Source organism: Centroberyx gerrardi, chromosome 17 (assembly GCF_048128805.1).
Source record: "Centroberyx gerrardi isolate f3 chromosome 17, fCenGer3.hap1.cur.20231027, whole genome shotgun sequence".
In the NCBI taxonomy this organism is placed as follows: domain Eukaryota; kingdom Metazoa; phylum Chordata; class Actinopteri; order Beryciformes; family Berycidae; genus Centroberyx; species Centroberyx gerrardi.
In genome coordinates, this window is record NC_136013.1 from 18,478,189 (window position 1) to 18,494,379 (window position 16,191).

Consider the following 16,191-nt stretch of genomic DNA (forward strand, 5'->3'; position numbering starts at 1 on the left):
GTGTGTGTGTGTGTGTATGTATGAGAATGGGAAAGGTCCTTAAGGTCTTTATACATGAGTGTATAGAGGTTAATGTCTATAGAGAGGAATCCTGTGTTTGTGTGAGTGTGTGTGTAAAAGTGAATTGATTTTTATTCTCATGCAACTTGGTACCCAGCACAGATGCCCTTAAAAGACCCAATACATAGATATGACATAAATGCGTGCAACATAAACATAATTTCCATAAAAGTCTGGTATTGTACATCAATAACAGAGGCGGTACACGTACAACAAAGTTGAACCTGCCCGAAATGGAAACACTCACCCTCACCCTCAATGGCTGAGGGAATATGAGTATTTCGATTTTATTATATCTTCGCTTATAAAAAAAGGAAAAGTAGAAAAAGGAGAGGTATGTTCATTCGCAAAATCAAACCAAGAGACGAGACAGAGAGTTTAGCACGAGATGTAAAGGAAGCAATGAACTGGAAGAGGAAAAGAGAAGCTTTTCTACAAGGCAACACATGCAAAAATGAAATATTTTAGACCAGTTGCAGATGGTCACGCAGTGGATGGTGTGCAAAGAATTCAATGCAAACATGTCCTTTTGTCTGTAAGAATCTGCTGAAATTAGTTTCCGCAGCAAGTATACAGCCCGCTTTACACACTTGAGATCGCTCTGTGTACTTGAATACACACACACACACAGTTAAGGAGTGGTTGTTATAATGTGAGCTAAGCAGGTGCACACACAAACACACACACACACACACACACACAGGCTCTCAGGGTGTTGCTTCACTGGTGGTCCACTTAGGTCATGGGAAAAACATCGTTAGTAAAAATGTTAACAGTCAACAGACAGTCAGTCAGCTTGTCCTGGACCCGGTTCAAATGGGAGTGTGTGTTCTTTTGATAGAGCTTCACTTACACACAGTTTATGTAACTCAAGCTGCTGCCAAAGGCTTGCAACATAAACGCAAACCCACAAGCCATGCGTGCTGGCCAAACGGGAAATTGTTTCCAGCAATTACGGCCACTTCTGCAGTAGTAAAAAAAACCCAAAAAAACAGAAAGACATTGAAGCGCTCATGTGAAATAAAAAAAAACAAAAAAAAAATTAAAAAAACATGGAAGACTGGGATGTAACCTTAATGGGATGGCTCTAATGCTCCCTCTCTATCACCCACCAAAGACCAGTTAACATCAGAGAGAGAGACAGAGAGAGAGGATGGAGAGGGATGGAAGGAGAGGGAGGTACTGTAAAAGGTTATTTCCCAACATGATGAAATCAAGCTGGAGATTTAATGCCGCTCTCTAATGCCTGTAAACCCCCCCACCCCACCCGCCACACACACACACACACACACACACACACACACACACACACACACACCCGCCCCAGCCCCGCTCCAGGAAAACACAGCGGCAGTTAACAGGGCTGGCTGCTGTTTTCGCTGTTTTCCAAGCTCGGATTAACCCCCCCCCCCCCCCCTCTCTCGCCCTCCTCACCCCCCACCCCCCCACCCCACCTCCACCCCCCCCCCAACACCCCACTTTGCTCAAGTGCCTGCCTCCCTAAGAGCCTCTCTCCTCTCTTCATTTCCATAAATCCGCTGAATGTCCCTTTTTTTTCCCCCCACTCTCTCTCTCTCTCTCTCTCTCTCTCTCTCTCTCTGTTTCTCTCTCGCTTCGCCGGCTGCCTGTTGTTGTTGTCCGGCTGAGAGCTTCATTCGCTTTGCCAGAGAGAGAGAGAGAGAGAGAGAGAGAGAAAGGTTTGTGTGTGTGTGTGTGTTTGTGTGTGTAGAGGGGGAGAGGGAACGAAGCACAGAGCGAGAGAGAGAGAGAGAAATCCTTGAATGTGTTATTTGCTTTTAGCACTGTCTGCACAATGTTCCTCTTCCCATCCATTTTCCAGGCAATTTAAAGTGCGGTATTACACACTGTGTTTTTTTTCTCCTCCTCTCCCAGAATCCCCTTACCCTAATGGAAGCAAAACATTACAATAATGTCCTCGCTCCTTAAACCCTGCGCTCGCAGCCTAAGCACTTTCAGGCCCCAATCGCTCTTTCCCTCCGTTGCGCTGTCTTTCCCCTCCCACACACACACTTTCTCTCTCTCTCTCTCTGTCTCTCTCTCTTGGCCTCTGTCTCTCTCCCATACACACACACGCACGCACACCCTGTTTTTATTGCCCTCTTTCTCCGTTATCTCCCCCCACACACTCAGGAACACAAATATGTACACGCATGTATGCACACACAAGCATATACACACGCTTATAGTGAATACACACACAGCTTCTTTTTTTTTTTCTTTTATCCCCCCCTCCTCTCTCCGTACAGACTTCGCCTTGCTCTCCCAGCAGAAACAAGGCATTATACAAGTGTCAACTTGCACTTTCCAACTCCGCCGTTTCCCTAAACCCCCCGTACTCGCTAAAGAGTCGGCCTGCGCGCTCATTCAACAGAGCGGATAGCTATCAAAGTTTACAGTCGAGCGGACCCAATCCATTTAAACCTAATCTGCAATACTGGATACCCCCAACCCCCCCCCCCCCCTCCCTCCGCACCCCCCCCACCCACCCACCCCACGCCTACCTTCTTTCTTTCCCTCAATGGCCGGCTAGCCAGCGACCTTTCCCCGTTCGTGGCGGATTGGGAGACCTTTCTGTGGGCTTTTAAAACGAAAACAGGGCGGCTTGAAAGAGCGAGGCCCCGGCGCGGATCGCTTCAAATGTCAATTTGAATGGTGGAGGCGAGTTTGGGCCTGAGAGGCTTTTACACGTCTATTGACAGAACGGCTTAGAATAACATAGTAGCCGCGGTCAAATCACCAGCTTATTCCGTGGAGTGCGGAGCGCAGTGTTGGCATTTTTTTTTTTTTTTTTTTTTTGGCTCAAGGGCACGCTGGTTTTCACGTATATACACTATACACATAGACACACAGATAGACTGAGCTTTTTGTCTACCCATGCAGGTACAGACCATCTTTCAGGTCGTAGGTCCTGTTTACAATTGGTCGCTGCTTTTGCCAGTGATAAAGAACATAAGTGGTGTGTGTGTGTGTGTGTGTGTGTGTTTATATGTGCTCAGGATTCCTTTTACATGTCAGCCTGTCCTCTTTGTGCCTGTTTTGCACAATACCTGGCCTATGCAGCATTACTCACAGATGTGCATCTTCGAGTAACAGGAGCCAATGCCAAGCGTAAGGATTAGGGCTTTCTCAGAAGGAAGGGTCTCTTTACACGAGGAGACTGAATGGATAACCCCATTTGTTGAGCTACAGAATGATCACACCTGCTCTCGCTCAATCCCTCAGTCAACATTTGACTGCACTGAGGCAGGTACATTCACTGTTGAAAAACTCCAGGGTTTAGGCAGTTTATGTTGACAGTGCTGTTTCCTTCTGTGTGTGTGTGTGTGTACGTGTTTAAGGGTTCATGTCCAACATGCAGAGGAACCAGGCCGGCTCCCAGTTTGCCTCTCCTCAGTCGGGACCCCCCATGTCCCCCCACCCCTCGCCCGGGGGCCCGTTGTACCCTGGCATCGGCCCCTACTCCCAGAGTGGCCCCACGGGCCCCTACGGACCCCAGGGATCACAGTATGGACACCAAGGTAGGAGCCTGTGTGCCAAGATGGACGCTGTTATACACTACTGTAACACACATTCAAACTTGACTTTGTTGGTGTGATTACAGTTAAAGGAATAGAGTTTCTGGAAGACTGGCCCATGATGAGAAGACACCAAAATCATCCATGTGTCCCTGGTAGATCATTCGCTCCAGTGCTCCAACACTTTAGCATACACTATGTTGAGTGATAGTAGGCGACTAGCATTATCCAAAGTAAGAAGACTGACATTTTAGTAATAAGAAGTTGTTAGTGGGTTTTATGTGGCCTGTAGATTTATAAATTCTAAACATGAAATATAATTAACTCAATATAGCTGATGTAGCCAGGTTTATTTTTGGAAGTATTTCAGGTGAGCAGCCATGTATTCATCCACTGTGCAGTGATTTTTAGCTGCACACAGTCTCCCACTGCCCACTGTCACTTTCTATGGAAACAGGGAAAGAAGCCCCTGGTAGTTCAAAACATTATGTTATGTTCATATCATATTTTATGTAATTTCACCAATCTCCTACATCAAATAGCTGCATTTAATTTAAGGTTACTTACCATTTAGGTTTAGTTTCTCATTTTCTGCCTTTAATGGTCCTTCTCCTTTAATAATGCTACTATCACTCAACATAGTGTATGCTAAAGTGTTAGGACGCAGCATCAGAGTGAACAATCTACCGGGGACACGTGGATGATTTTGGTGTCTGTGTCAATGTGGGGCAATGGGCCAAATCCCCGAAAACACAGTGTATCCCTTTAAGCAGGAGGTGTTACCATCCAGAGACTCAAATGAGGAGTTTAGTCTGTCACCCCTGGACCCGGGTTCATTTAAACAACATAAAACTACTCTTGTCACCTTTAAGAAACGGGGCCGTAACCCATGTCGCGTCCCAACCAATAGTTAAAGAAACACTATTTAAAAGCGAAAGTGATTTAAAGAATTTGATTTCCCACAAGCTGTGACTCCTGTCAGGCTTTCAGATGAATTATTAATCATTAAAACCACCAACGGACCCTGTGAGAATCAGATAGAGGTTCCTGTATTGGCTTTTACCTGACAATAGATTTGCGGCTCAGCTTCTCCCTATTGACCTTGTTTATTTGTTTTATTTAATAATCTGAGTCATACTGGAGTGATGAATAACTCATGTGCACATAATTCATTCATACTCAGCAGTGAGGAGCGATACTGAAGAGTTTGGCCTCAGTTGGGAGAGCCGAATTTATCTTTTTGATGACTATTGGCCCCCTTTTCTCAGTCACACTGGGCCTTGGCATCAGTGCCATTTGTTTCAAAGGAGAATTTGCTAATGAAGAATAGAAAAGGAATCGGATTTTAAAAGACATATCCACCCTCTCTCTCTCTCTCTCTCTCTCACACACACACACACACGCAGTCCTCTCTCTTCCTTTGCGGTGGGTCTGACTGGGGGGATTAAAACCAGGGTTTTTGAGGGCCTGGCTGTCAGAATATTCATGAGACACTTGAACCCCGGTCGGCCCTCTTGGCTCTGCTCATGATAAGATTATGAGGTGGCTCCAGACTGACAAGGCAGACTGATACAGCGTGTGGTTTGTCGACTGAATGATGATGTCCAATCCCGTCACTGGGCTCAGTGTTTGAGCATTGGCCTCAAAAAAAAAAAGGGCGGCCAATGAGTTTTTCTGTCGTTAGAAGAAAATAAAAGGTTGTTTGTTGTTGTAGTCTGAGATAGCCTGATCGTCTATGGCAGTGTTTTCCCCATATTCATCATTCAGCAGCGGTGGGTCACCACAGCAACATGGTATGACTGCTAGAGGATATGCAAAATAAAAAAATAAATCAGTATAATTGATTGCCAAATTTCCAAATAAACCTGAAATACTGTAACTAGGTTATTCAGCCAATGTAGTGTTTTCATTAACATAATGTATCCAAATAAGAACAGCCTTATGCACTGTAGCCTACACTAAAGACAACACAAATTACCCCCCAAATTCCCATTATTTTTATGGAAACGTTGGTCTATGGATTGTCATGTTTGGGGCTTAAAAGGACATAGTAGTGTCCTCTCTATCTAATGGGAAATTTAATGTGTTTGACATTTAGGAAGTTTATCAGTCCTTGATGTGTTGACTGCTTTATATGTACAACTAGTAGATCTTTGAAACTCTTCCCTGAAGAGCAAGTACAGCCCAGCTATGTCCTGCTGTTGTGCTAAAAGATGTAGACAGACTCCCAACTGAAAAACGTATTAGAAACAAATGGATCTCAAGAATCTGGAGGGAGGCAGCTAACTAGCTAGTAAGCTAGCTAACTTCCCTGCTTAATTCAAGCAGCTGTGGTTCCCGAGATTGCTAGCTAATTTGATAACTGTTAAGTCTATCTGAAGTGCTCACTTATGTGTTGAAGTAACACTAGTTTTATAGGCTATGCCAATCTCCCGGGTATAGTTTCCCGCTCTGTGACGTAAGTTCAAAATGAGCAGAATAACCTCTTGAGTTAAGTGTACCGCAGTTGAAAAACCAGGCCCATGCTACTACAAATCAGTGTCAGCATCCATATTGGACAAGCTATTTCTGATGCTCTAAAAACTAGAGGCCTAGAAAAAACCTGGAAATAAAATAGTCACAAATACCTTGGGGAAAAGTTTGGATAGCTCCTTGCAATTAAGAAGTCTCTGTGCGCCGGATTGTTTTCTCCAACGTACGACTCCGAAAGCCATCCAACAAATGTTTACATCTGCTGTTGTACTTCCTTTTCTCCCTTTGGCGGCACACCAAACGAAACGTTATGGTATTTTTTGGTAAATGTGTGTTTTAATTTGTCACCGTGATAAATGTGTCCATCCGTGCGTGTTTTCCCAAAATTGCGGCGTCTCCCTCACATTTGTTAATGTTGATTAATAGCCCTAATGCATTTGGTATTTGGTCTCCCTTCTCCACCCACTCTTATCTCTTAATGTGACTTTGCCTGGGCTGACAGCCAGTAAGCAGAGAAAAAGAGAAATAAAGTAAGCAGAGAGAGAGAGAGAGAGAGACTCGCCGGGATAAGAAGCTGTGGAGGCAGATGAGCGTGAAATCTCACTCAGATGACAGGAGCGATGTTCTCATCTGAGACAGAACGGCTCAGGCCTGCTGCCTTCGCAGCACTCACACACAGACACACATATACTGTATGCATACACGCATTCAAATTTAATGCACTCGCCATTGACCACTCTACATCTCTCCTGCATTAGTACTCAATTCAAATCAAATAGTACTCAACAATTTCTCTGTTGGGTCGAACAACAACGCAGCAGCAGTGTAGAAAGTACCTACAAAGTTAAAAAAGTGGCACATCTAGAATGGCTACATCTGTACTTTATATCCTTGTGAGAACGTTTGGTCCTCATAAGTAGAAATACATGAACACACGTGTACACACACACACACACACACACAGGCCTCTCAGTCAGAAATATGGAAACATCTATCCTAACAGCGTCCAGTGCAGGACGTCCAGCCCACTGTGGAACATGTGTACCAGAGCAGATCCACATGGCCCCCGGGGCAGAGCCAGGGCCCCAGTTCTTCGGGGGCCCGTCAGGGGCCTGTTTGGGGTGAGCGGGGCAGACAGCTGCTGCTCATTGTTCTTAATGACAGCTCCATCTGCTTCCCTTCCCTCTCCCCAGCGCACTAACAAATTAGCCAGCCATTAGCCAACACGGAAACGCACTCCAAGTTCCTGAACTCTGCTCTCTGTTTTCCTTGGCCTGTCTGCGTACGCCGGGAGACACCGCGCCTCGGGCCTTTACGGTGTGTGTGTGTGTGCGCACACGCATCTGAGAGAGCGAATTCTCAGCATTCACGCTCACCTACAGCGCACACACACCGACACTGATAGCTTGTACCTCAGCAAAGAACATAAAAACCGTCTGGTGTTGGGTTGTGTAACTTTGAAGGCTACAACACTCCTCTTTTATTGGAGGGAAATTACTATAGCCTGTGCACACTACTACCAAGGCTCTATCTACTCTACACTTCAGGTGATGTGGGTGAGCAAATCTATTCAAGGATATGGCCCTATTACAGAAACACCATTAAAATATTTAGTAGTTGTGCAGAGAGATAAATGAGTACTTAAATCCTGCCTCTGTAACCAAATGTGTTCTCCCAAACTGTTGTATAATCGAATCCTGCCAAAACCTTCTCCCTTGCTATTTTCCCACCGTCTAAATAAAAATGCTTAAGGTGAGTGGACTGCCCCAGTATTTAAAAAAAAGTCTTTAGCTGCTTAATGTTAATAGCTGTCCTTCGAACGCCCTCCTCATCCAAAGTTAAACTGGTCATGATCGCGGACTGTGTGTTGACATCAGGCTCTCCAAAGGACTCGAATGACTTGAACAGCTGCTTGCAAGACGTGCACTCGGACCTGGTGCGGAGCCAGCATGTTGAGACCAGTGGACAGACCCAGACAGAGATAGAGAGAGGAGGAGGAGGAGGAGGAGATCATACCATTAACAGGAAAGAGATTTGGAGTCTGTCTCAGCTCCTCTCTCTCTCTCTCTCTCACCTACCGCCTAGCTCCCTCCACCACACTCCCCCGAGGAATTAAGCCCTCCGCTGGTAATGACCATGCTTCAGACAGCACTTTTAAGCCTCGGTGCCTCGCCGGAGCCACGGTGTAATTCGGCAAAAAAAAAAAAGCCGAAGACTCGAGCCAGCGCCCGGGGGAGGGAGTGGAGTTTTTCGGAGGAAATTGACAGTGCGCGGAGTTCGGCAGCCCCAAGGCGCACCCCGGCCCTGCTTGGGCTCAGACACCCTGCCAGGGAAGGTGCTGAGGTGGCTGGGAGAGGATGTGGGGGCCTCGGGGCAAGAGGAGACGCTGCGGATAAAAAATATCCATCCGTGCAAGTCATACATGCATACTGTCGTCTAGTACCGAGTCTTAAAATCTGCCACGCAGGGGTGATTTCACTTGTTCCCAATGCAAATGATCTTGATTCAGGATTCAGGATTCAGTTTTCATGGATCACATTACATCGATACTCATGAACTGAATTCTTGAAACAGGTGAAACTGCATTAGAAACAGACGATGGATGCATTGGTGGATTTTTCCCAATGTTTTGAGGAAAACAGGACTTTAAGACTTAATATTAAACTGAATTAAGTTAAGTTGAGGACATTTTTGTGCATTGGAAGGAAGACGGAGAGAGGGAGAGGAAGGGATGGGAGTCATGTGGCCCCGTTACACACCGAGAGGGATAGAAAATATAACTCCTGAGTAAGATGGAACGAAACAGGGACAGGGGTGTCTAATTCTTGTCGACACACTACTCTTCTTTCTTGCTCGCCTCCCCGCCCCACACACTCCCCTACCCCCCAACCGCCACCACAACCACCCAAAAAAAAAACGAGAGAAAAACGCTGTTCTTCATTTCTTTTACTTGTGTTCGGCCACATGTGGACGTATACAGGCTGCCCGTACTCCTGTCCTTGGCGGCTCAAGCATGCAGCCATGTAATCTGCGTTCCACTCCTTATTGATGGAGTTCACAGATCCAGAGGGCGCGTCGGTGCACCATCATTTCTTACTTCACCGTAGCCGGGAGAGCGGCTGCCTCGGCTGTTAGAGCGGGCCGGTCCAGTCTGCTGAGGAAGCAGTAGTCGGTAATCTGCTCGGTCACACTCCGGCTTCTCCCGCGGGACTGTGGGGATTAAACCCGGCGCAGGATACAGCGTCCGCCGAATGCGTGACCGTGCCGGGAATTTCCATGTAATTGTGAACGAAACACCACGAGCCCCCCCTCCCCCCCTTCCCTTCTCCTCCCCTCTGCCGCGCTATAAATACCACCAACCCTCCCCAAAGGCACCGAGCGCCCGAGCAGCAGGCAGGAAACCAACGCCGAGCCACAAGGACGGCAGAAGGGACAAATGAGAAATGACATCCTCCTCCCCCTCTTTCTCCCTCCTTGATTGGTTTCCAAAGTTGTATGAGCACGAAGCAAAGTAGTTACAGTAGATAACACAGTCTGTGCATATGGTACCTGCATCAGAAAGACTGATAGCTTTGAATAGCTAACAATGCACATGTGCACATTTGGGCTTAGCCTAAAATGATGGACAAAGTGGGCGTGACATCACTCGTTGACTTTCTACTGGCCTGTTATAAGCCCAGGAAGTGGGATTTCTGGCTGCCAACATGATGTATTTTTGGAGTCAGAGTTTGTGCAGTAGAGTAAGAGGGTGGAGCAGTTGGAGCCAGGCTGAGGCCCCCGACTGCACCGCTACATGCACCGAAATTCACACAAATATCTTCCTAATGGCAGAGTTAGGCTATTTAAGAAATCACAAGGGGGAGACACTCAATGAAATCAAATTAGCTATTGTGGCTCGGACTGTAGAAAACATTTATAGACATTATCTTTTTACATAAAAAATAGGCCTTGGTCCCATTGATTCATACTGAGGTGGGTGGAGTTTCAAGTTGTTCTGCAGCCAGCCAGTAGAGGGCAATAGAGGGACTGGCACGCCCAGGACTTCCGCTTTGGCTTCAAAAGCCCAAGGCCAGTTTCGGCCCCTTGGTCTGGGCACATTTCTATATGATCTTCCATTTGTATACCTGAAAATGTGAAACGCTACAGATGCACACTTGCACCTCTTGCAGCTCTGTAATTTTCTTAATGTGAACAGCCAATGATGCATATTTTTTTACACCCTGCATATGTGCTGTAAATTAGATCTATGAACTGCAAACACCTGTAAATCTATCAATAGTCAACATAGTGTGGATTCTGTTAAGAATCCACACTACTAATAGGAATTCTGCATTAGTATCTTTATCTTCAATATATTCAATTGATTGTATTATCTTCAATATGTTATATTTATTCTATTTTTTATCTATATCCTATCCTTTACCTCTGCAATGATCCAACTTCCCCATGTGGATCATTCAAGTTTCATCTGATCTGATCTGAATAGATATTGGGATGCTATAGCAAAGCCTGATAAAGAGTGAAAGGGTTGTATGGAGACAACTAGAATTTGCGGGCGACTCTCAGTCATTATAGAAAGTGGGTTACTAAAGGGAACACTGTCTGTCCTTGAAGAAGCACTCTGGCACGGCACCAATCATTCAGGAAGTGAATCATTTTCGTCCGGACGGAACAAGACTCTCATAGGAAAGCTTAGCATTAACCAAGTCCCACAGGTACTCTGTCTTTCCATAGTCAGCCTGAGCAAACATGGCTCAGGACTAAAATATCTTCTTGAATGGCAGTATATTATGACTGATAGGTTCCCTCAATGCAACATGTCAACTTAATGACATTTTTTTTCAACAAAAACCTCTTCGGTAAGATTCGTCTTAGCATCCCACCCTAGTCGAATAGTACATCTACAGCCTTATGGAAACTTTCAGACGCTCACTCCCACTTTTGGGACTTTTGGCCTGAGAGCCAAAGATGGAAAAAAGAAAAAAACCCAGACGCAGACTGTCCAAATGGGACTGAGCGATACAAACAACTCCCCGGGAGGTGTGCTGGAGCCTCAGCCGGTCACGGGGGCCAAGAACCACAAAGTGTCCGCCCAGGCAATTGAGAATGTATGGCAGGCAGCCATGACATGGGGCTCAGCAGCTGTCCAGAGGGGGCTGAGAGAGGTCGCTGACTGGGGCCTTGTTCATCTGCAGCAAACCGTCCAGCGGAGCCGAGGGGAACGAGGTTGCAGGGCGCCGTTCCCAGGATTTTCCACAATGTTGTAGGCAGTCGCTTATGAGTGGAAAGCGGGAAGCATGGAGATGTGTCTTTCACCGGCTCCAAGGTCTCAGAAGCATTATGTATGCATGCAAACAGGCAGGCAGATGGACAGACAGACAGAGACACACACACACATACACACACACACACACCATGCACCATACGTATCCTCCTGTGTTCGTTAGCAGACATCCTTTCTTCCTGAACGCTTCCCTATTATAGCCCCAAAACCCTTGACAGGTGTCAGCCGTACTCAGCTCACCGACTCACCAAAGCCTCCCCAGAAATAATCCGCCTCTTCTTTTCCCATCTCCCACAGTAGATTTCATCACAATTTCTGGACAAATTCAACCGGAGCTGCCGACTTTCATGGGAAAGACTTTTATTTTGATTCAATATAAATCCTATCTCGGGGGGGGGGCGGGAGTTTTTTTCCCCTCCTTTTTTGTCTGTCTGTCTTCCTCTCTTTCCATCTTTTTCCCTCTCTCCCCCCTCACTCTCTCTCCCTCTGTTGGACTTGCAGGCTTATGTCATGTGGAAAGTGTCTTCAGTGAAGCAGCTCGAGGACACTGTGAAGCCATTTCCATTTTCGGAGTCGGTTTTTCCCCCCATGCGGAATATTGTCATTCAACTTTCCCTCGTTTCGGCGCGCGGAAAAGCCTTCAGGTTTTAAAGGGACTTGATCCCCTTTTCCAGACATATTCTCAGAGGATTAAGCAGCGAGGCCCAACTAAAGCACCCTTAATCAAATCAAAATAAATAGCCCCCTTCACAATGGGGGATGCCACATTTTCCATTTCTATTTTGCAGGGGATTTGTCCCAGGGAGGGAATATCGCAGTGGAAAAGGCCCAGTGCCTGCTGAGTGAATAGAATGTAACATGCTCTGTATGTGTGTGTGTTTAGACATTAGTGTGCATGTGTACTGCACATGCATGTGTGTGTGTTCGTGTGTGCACATGTACATGTTGTCCGTGAGTGTCTTTCCCCTCTTATTGCAGCTGGTGCTGGAGTGGAGCTGGGCTTTTAGAGCCAAAATGGAGGGGTTTAAGTGTGCCTTAGGAAAGCTTCTGGCATCACGGCCGTGTGGCACTCCAGGGCAGCGAGAAAGCATTTACTGCAGATTAGAACTCCTCTCAAGTGTTTCACAAAGTCCGCCTTAAGCTCGGCAATTGTTCCCAGGGCCGGCCAGGAACCTACAGCTGTGACAAATGTCACCGAACCACACCCCGCGTCAATGACAATGTATGGAGAGCGGCGACACAGTGTTTTTCCCCTCTCCACTGGAGGCTGTCCAACTGCGTGTCACAGAGGCTGTGAATCAGAAATTGAGTTCTGCACTTTCTATTTCTCATCTATCAAAGGAAGATTTACTTGATATATGCAAGACGGTTTAAGTAGTTTTGTCACTGTTATATGAATGAGGGTAACAGTTGGCAAGTACTTGATAAACATTCATTTCTCTCAAATGAAGTGATTCACAGCACCCATCTGCAGCCATTTCACAGCAGCCATTTTGTGTCCCTCCTAGTAAGCGATCTGTCACATTCAAGTGGGAAGTTAAACATCTCGAGTGGCAGCGAGCCATATTTTGCCTTTTGAGCGATACTGTCTGGATGACAACACGCACATCGCGGATGATTCAGGCGTCCGTCAGCTCGCTCACCTGTGTCCTCTCTCTCCAGGTAACTACCCCCGGCCCTCCAGCTACGGCGGGACCCCCGCCGCCGGCTACAGCGGCCCCGGCCCCGGCATGACCAACAGCCTGGGGATGAACGCTAGCAGCCCCATGCACGGCCAGGGGCCCGGCCAGCCCATACCCGTCGGACGCGGCCCCGGGGCGGGCACCCAGGGCAGGGCGTACCCCACCATGGCCCCCAGCTCCCCCAGCATGCCCCAGACGGCCGGGCCGGGGATGGGCCCTCCTTCGCTGGGGACCTCGAATCGCAAGGCCCAGGAGGCAGCAGCGGCCGCCATGCAGGCCGCCGCCAACTCCACACACAGCAGGTGAGAGCGGAGCGAGGTTTACAGCGAATACGCATCTGTGCTAATTTCATGTTAATATCTTGCATTTTTTCTGGAGATTAATGCTTGGATGAGATATTTCTGTTTGGGTTTGTGTGGCTCCTCCACAAGAGATATGCTTGGATGTCTGTGTGTGTGTGGGTGGGTGTTTATGTGTATGCATATGTATTTGAATGTGTGTGTGTGTGTGTGTGTGTGTGAGCGTGTTACATCAGCGTACATGCACTAAACTGTGCCATAACGGTCCCAGAAGTGACGTTGACAGGGAGGAGGAAGAAGATGAATTGAGTAGAAATCTCTTTTTCTATTTTTACTTGATCAGGAAAGAGCAGGGACGCTAAAATTAGTGGCCAGCGAGCATCTCTATCTCATGTCACTGGAGAGACTCTGGTTTTCATGCGGTGAATGAGTCCTCTCTGCAGGGTCGTCTGTGGGGAGGCGTGCTGAAAAGCGCCACCGAGGGTTTTTTGTGCCACAGACTTTGTCTTTTTTTTATGAGTGCCTTTTCAACTTCAGATGTGCAAGGCAAGAGCTCGTTCTCAGGGGTTCCACGCTTCTATGAGCCATTTGCAGAGCTATCCCTATTTTCACACATCGCATAAAGTGTCTGACATTTTGATAGCTGGCACCATACACCAAATGCCATTTGTTGCTGAAAGAGAGATATTGGATTGTGAGAACCCTGTACGGGTTCAGCGCTGCACTGTCAAAACATAAAGAGATGAAAAAGCAACCTGCGGATGTAACTATGAAAACACCAGAGACAGAGGTGACACCGAGCACCTTAACACAAATACAAAGTACTTTGATGCTATTACGGTATATGAGTTATGGGATATTATTTTTCCATCAGGGCTGGTGCTTTGAATATACGAGTGTTTTTGAGCGTTGGAGACCGGGGCTGTTGTGGGACTGTGTGGGCAGTAAACTTTCGCTGAACCCAGCCGGGGGAACTTGTGAAAACATGGCCGCCTTCAGAGAGGAAGGGCGGATTTCTCGGTTTCCTCCAATCGGTGCGGAGGTTTTCGCTCCAAACGGTGCATCATGGGAGCCGGCTTTGCCAGCGTTCCTGCAGGCTGAAGCGGCAGATTAACGCTTGTCAGTGTTCGCTCCCATTTTGTACGATTCATGAGTCAGAATGACGACTGCGATGATATTTCAGATGACGTCTCTCTTTGTGTTGGGGTCTGTTGTCGGCCAATCCGCAGGCGGCCTCCGTATGCGAGGTCCCCGGCCCAGATGCAGCCCCCCGGCCCCTGGCCCCCGCCCCACCCCACCTCCGCCCGTCCACCACCTTCACCTCCACCTCCACCCCGACCTCACCATCCATCCATCCAGCCATCCTCGCATTCACAGCACCGTAGGTAGGTCTACCATCTTCATACCATGTGCCATGACTAATATGAATGCCAATGTTCCTAGCTAAACAGCATTGAAAGCGATTATGATGGGATTTCTCACAAGCTCCCTCCGAGAGCAAAACAAGAGGAGTCATCGTTGTTATTGTCGTAATTGCCGTCATCACCTTCATCATCATCGCTGTAGTCATCATTATCATCATCGGCATCTCCTACTCACTCTAATGGCAACAGCGAGTGAACACATACATGCGCACAGGCACACACACACACACTCCCAGTTTCAGATCGCTGTGCGTACTGCATTTGGCATTTGGGGTGGGGTGGGGGGGGTTGTGGCGTGGCTGACAGTGTGTGTGATTAATGAGGTGCATCAGGGGGCCCTGTGCTGTGCGTACACACACACGCACACACACACGCACACACACACACACGCACACACACACGCAGCTATGCAAATGCTGGCCGAGCCATTAAGAGATGGCTGGGCTGTCAATAAGAAGTGGCATGACATGATCCCCACTGCTGGGACCAATCAGACTACCTGTCAGTCTCTCCTCACATTCACCAAGACACCACAGAGGTGTCAGTGGAACACAGGGAGAGGCGGCGCTGTCTGTCTGCCTGTCTCTCTCTCTCTCTCTCTCTCTCTCTGTCTCTCTCTCCCTCTCAGTTGCTTATAAATCTGTCTTAGAAGTGTTTGTGTGCTTTTCTCTGTTTTGCTGCACAATAAATGTCCATCCTAACTTTGATCCATCTTAATCTAGTATTGAGTCTTAAAGTGGTAATTTGTGAGATCCTCCATTTTTCTCTCTTCCCAGAGTCAAACAGTGAGTCCAGTACTGTGTCCAGTCTTTTTCCTTGGATTTTCTGTTGATGCAGTTTGAGTTTCTGTAGGTGGCGCTCTTTTCTCTGTCTGTTCAGCCATGGTGGCTATCACTGCTCATGCTAACTACCCAGTTCTTCTTCTGCTTATTACAAACAAACCGCTGTCGCTGCTGCTGGAAACGTGTGTTTAGAACAGCCTTCATGAACTGGCTATAGGTTGAATCACTATTGAGTTATATCAATCAGTGATAGAGAGTAGCAGCACGGACATTTATTTATCTGAAAATGTCACAGATTCTTACTTTAAAATCTGTTGTGAAAAAATCGGATTGAGACAATTTCACTCCAAAGCAAACCAACTTGTTTCAAAAATTTTCTTGAATCGACTGTCATTTTCTTGATACTAGCAGAGTGATCTGCCTTATTCTGTCTTTTTTCAATATTGACATATAGATATAGGTAGATACAGTATATACTGTAGGTATAGATTTTGCACAAATTCTTGGAACAGTGGAATTATCCCACTCCAATAGCAGAAGGAAACAAGATTTAAGACTGAAAGAGACTAAATGACTTGTTAAGATGGACATTTTTGCAGAATACTTTCTGTCTCTGTGTCGCTTGTCTCACCTCCAGTTTTGCACTTGTCTG

The 16,191-nt window shown here is 47.0% G+C and overlaps 1 protein-coding gene across 1 annotated transcript in view; it reads left to right on the top strand.

Moving 5' to 3' along the window:
- Positions 1 to 16,191, top strand: part of LOC139910004 (AT-rich interactive domain-containing protein 1B) — a 176,080-nt gene that overhangs the window by 133,146 nt on the left and 26,743 nt on the right. The window contains exons 7-8 of the mRNA XM_078289400.1: positions 3,420 to 3,599; positions 13,015 to 13,336. Coding sequence (XP_078145526.1) covers positions 3,420 to 3,599; positions 13,015 to 13,336 — 502 coding nt within the window. The remainder of the gene's footprint in view (positions 1 to 3,419; positions 3,600 to 13,014; positions 13,337 to 16,191) is intronic.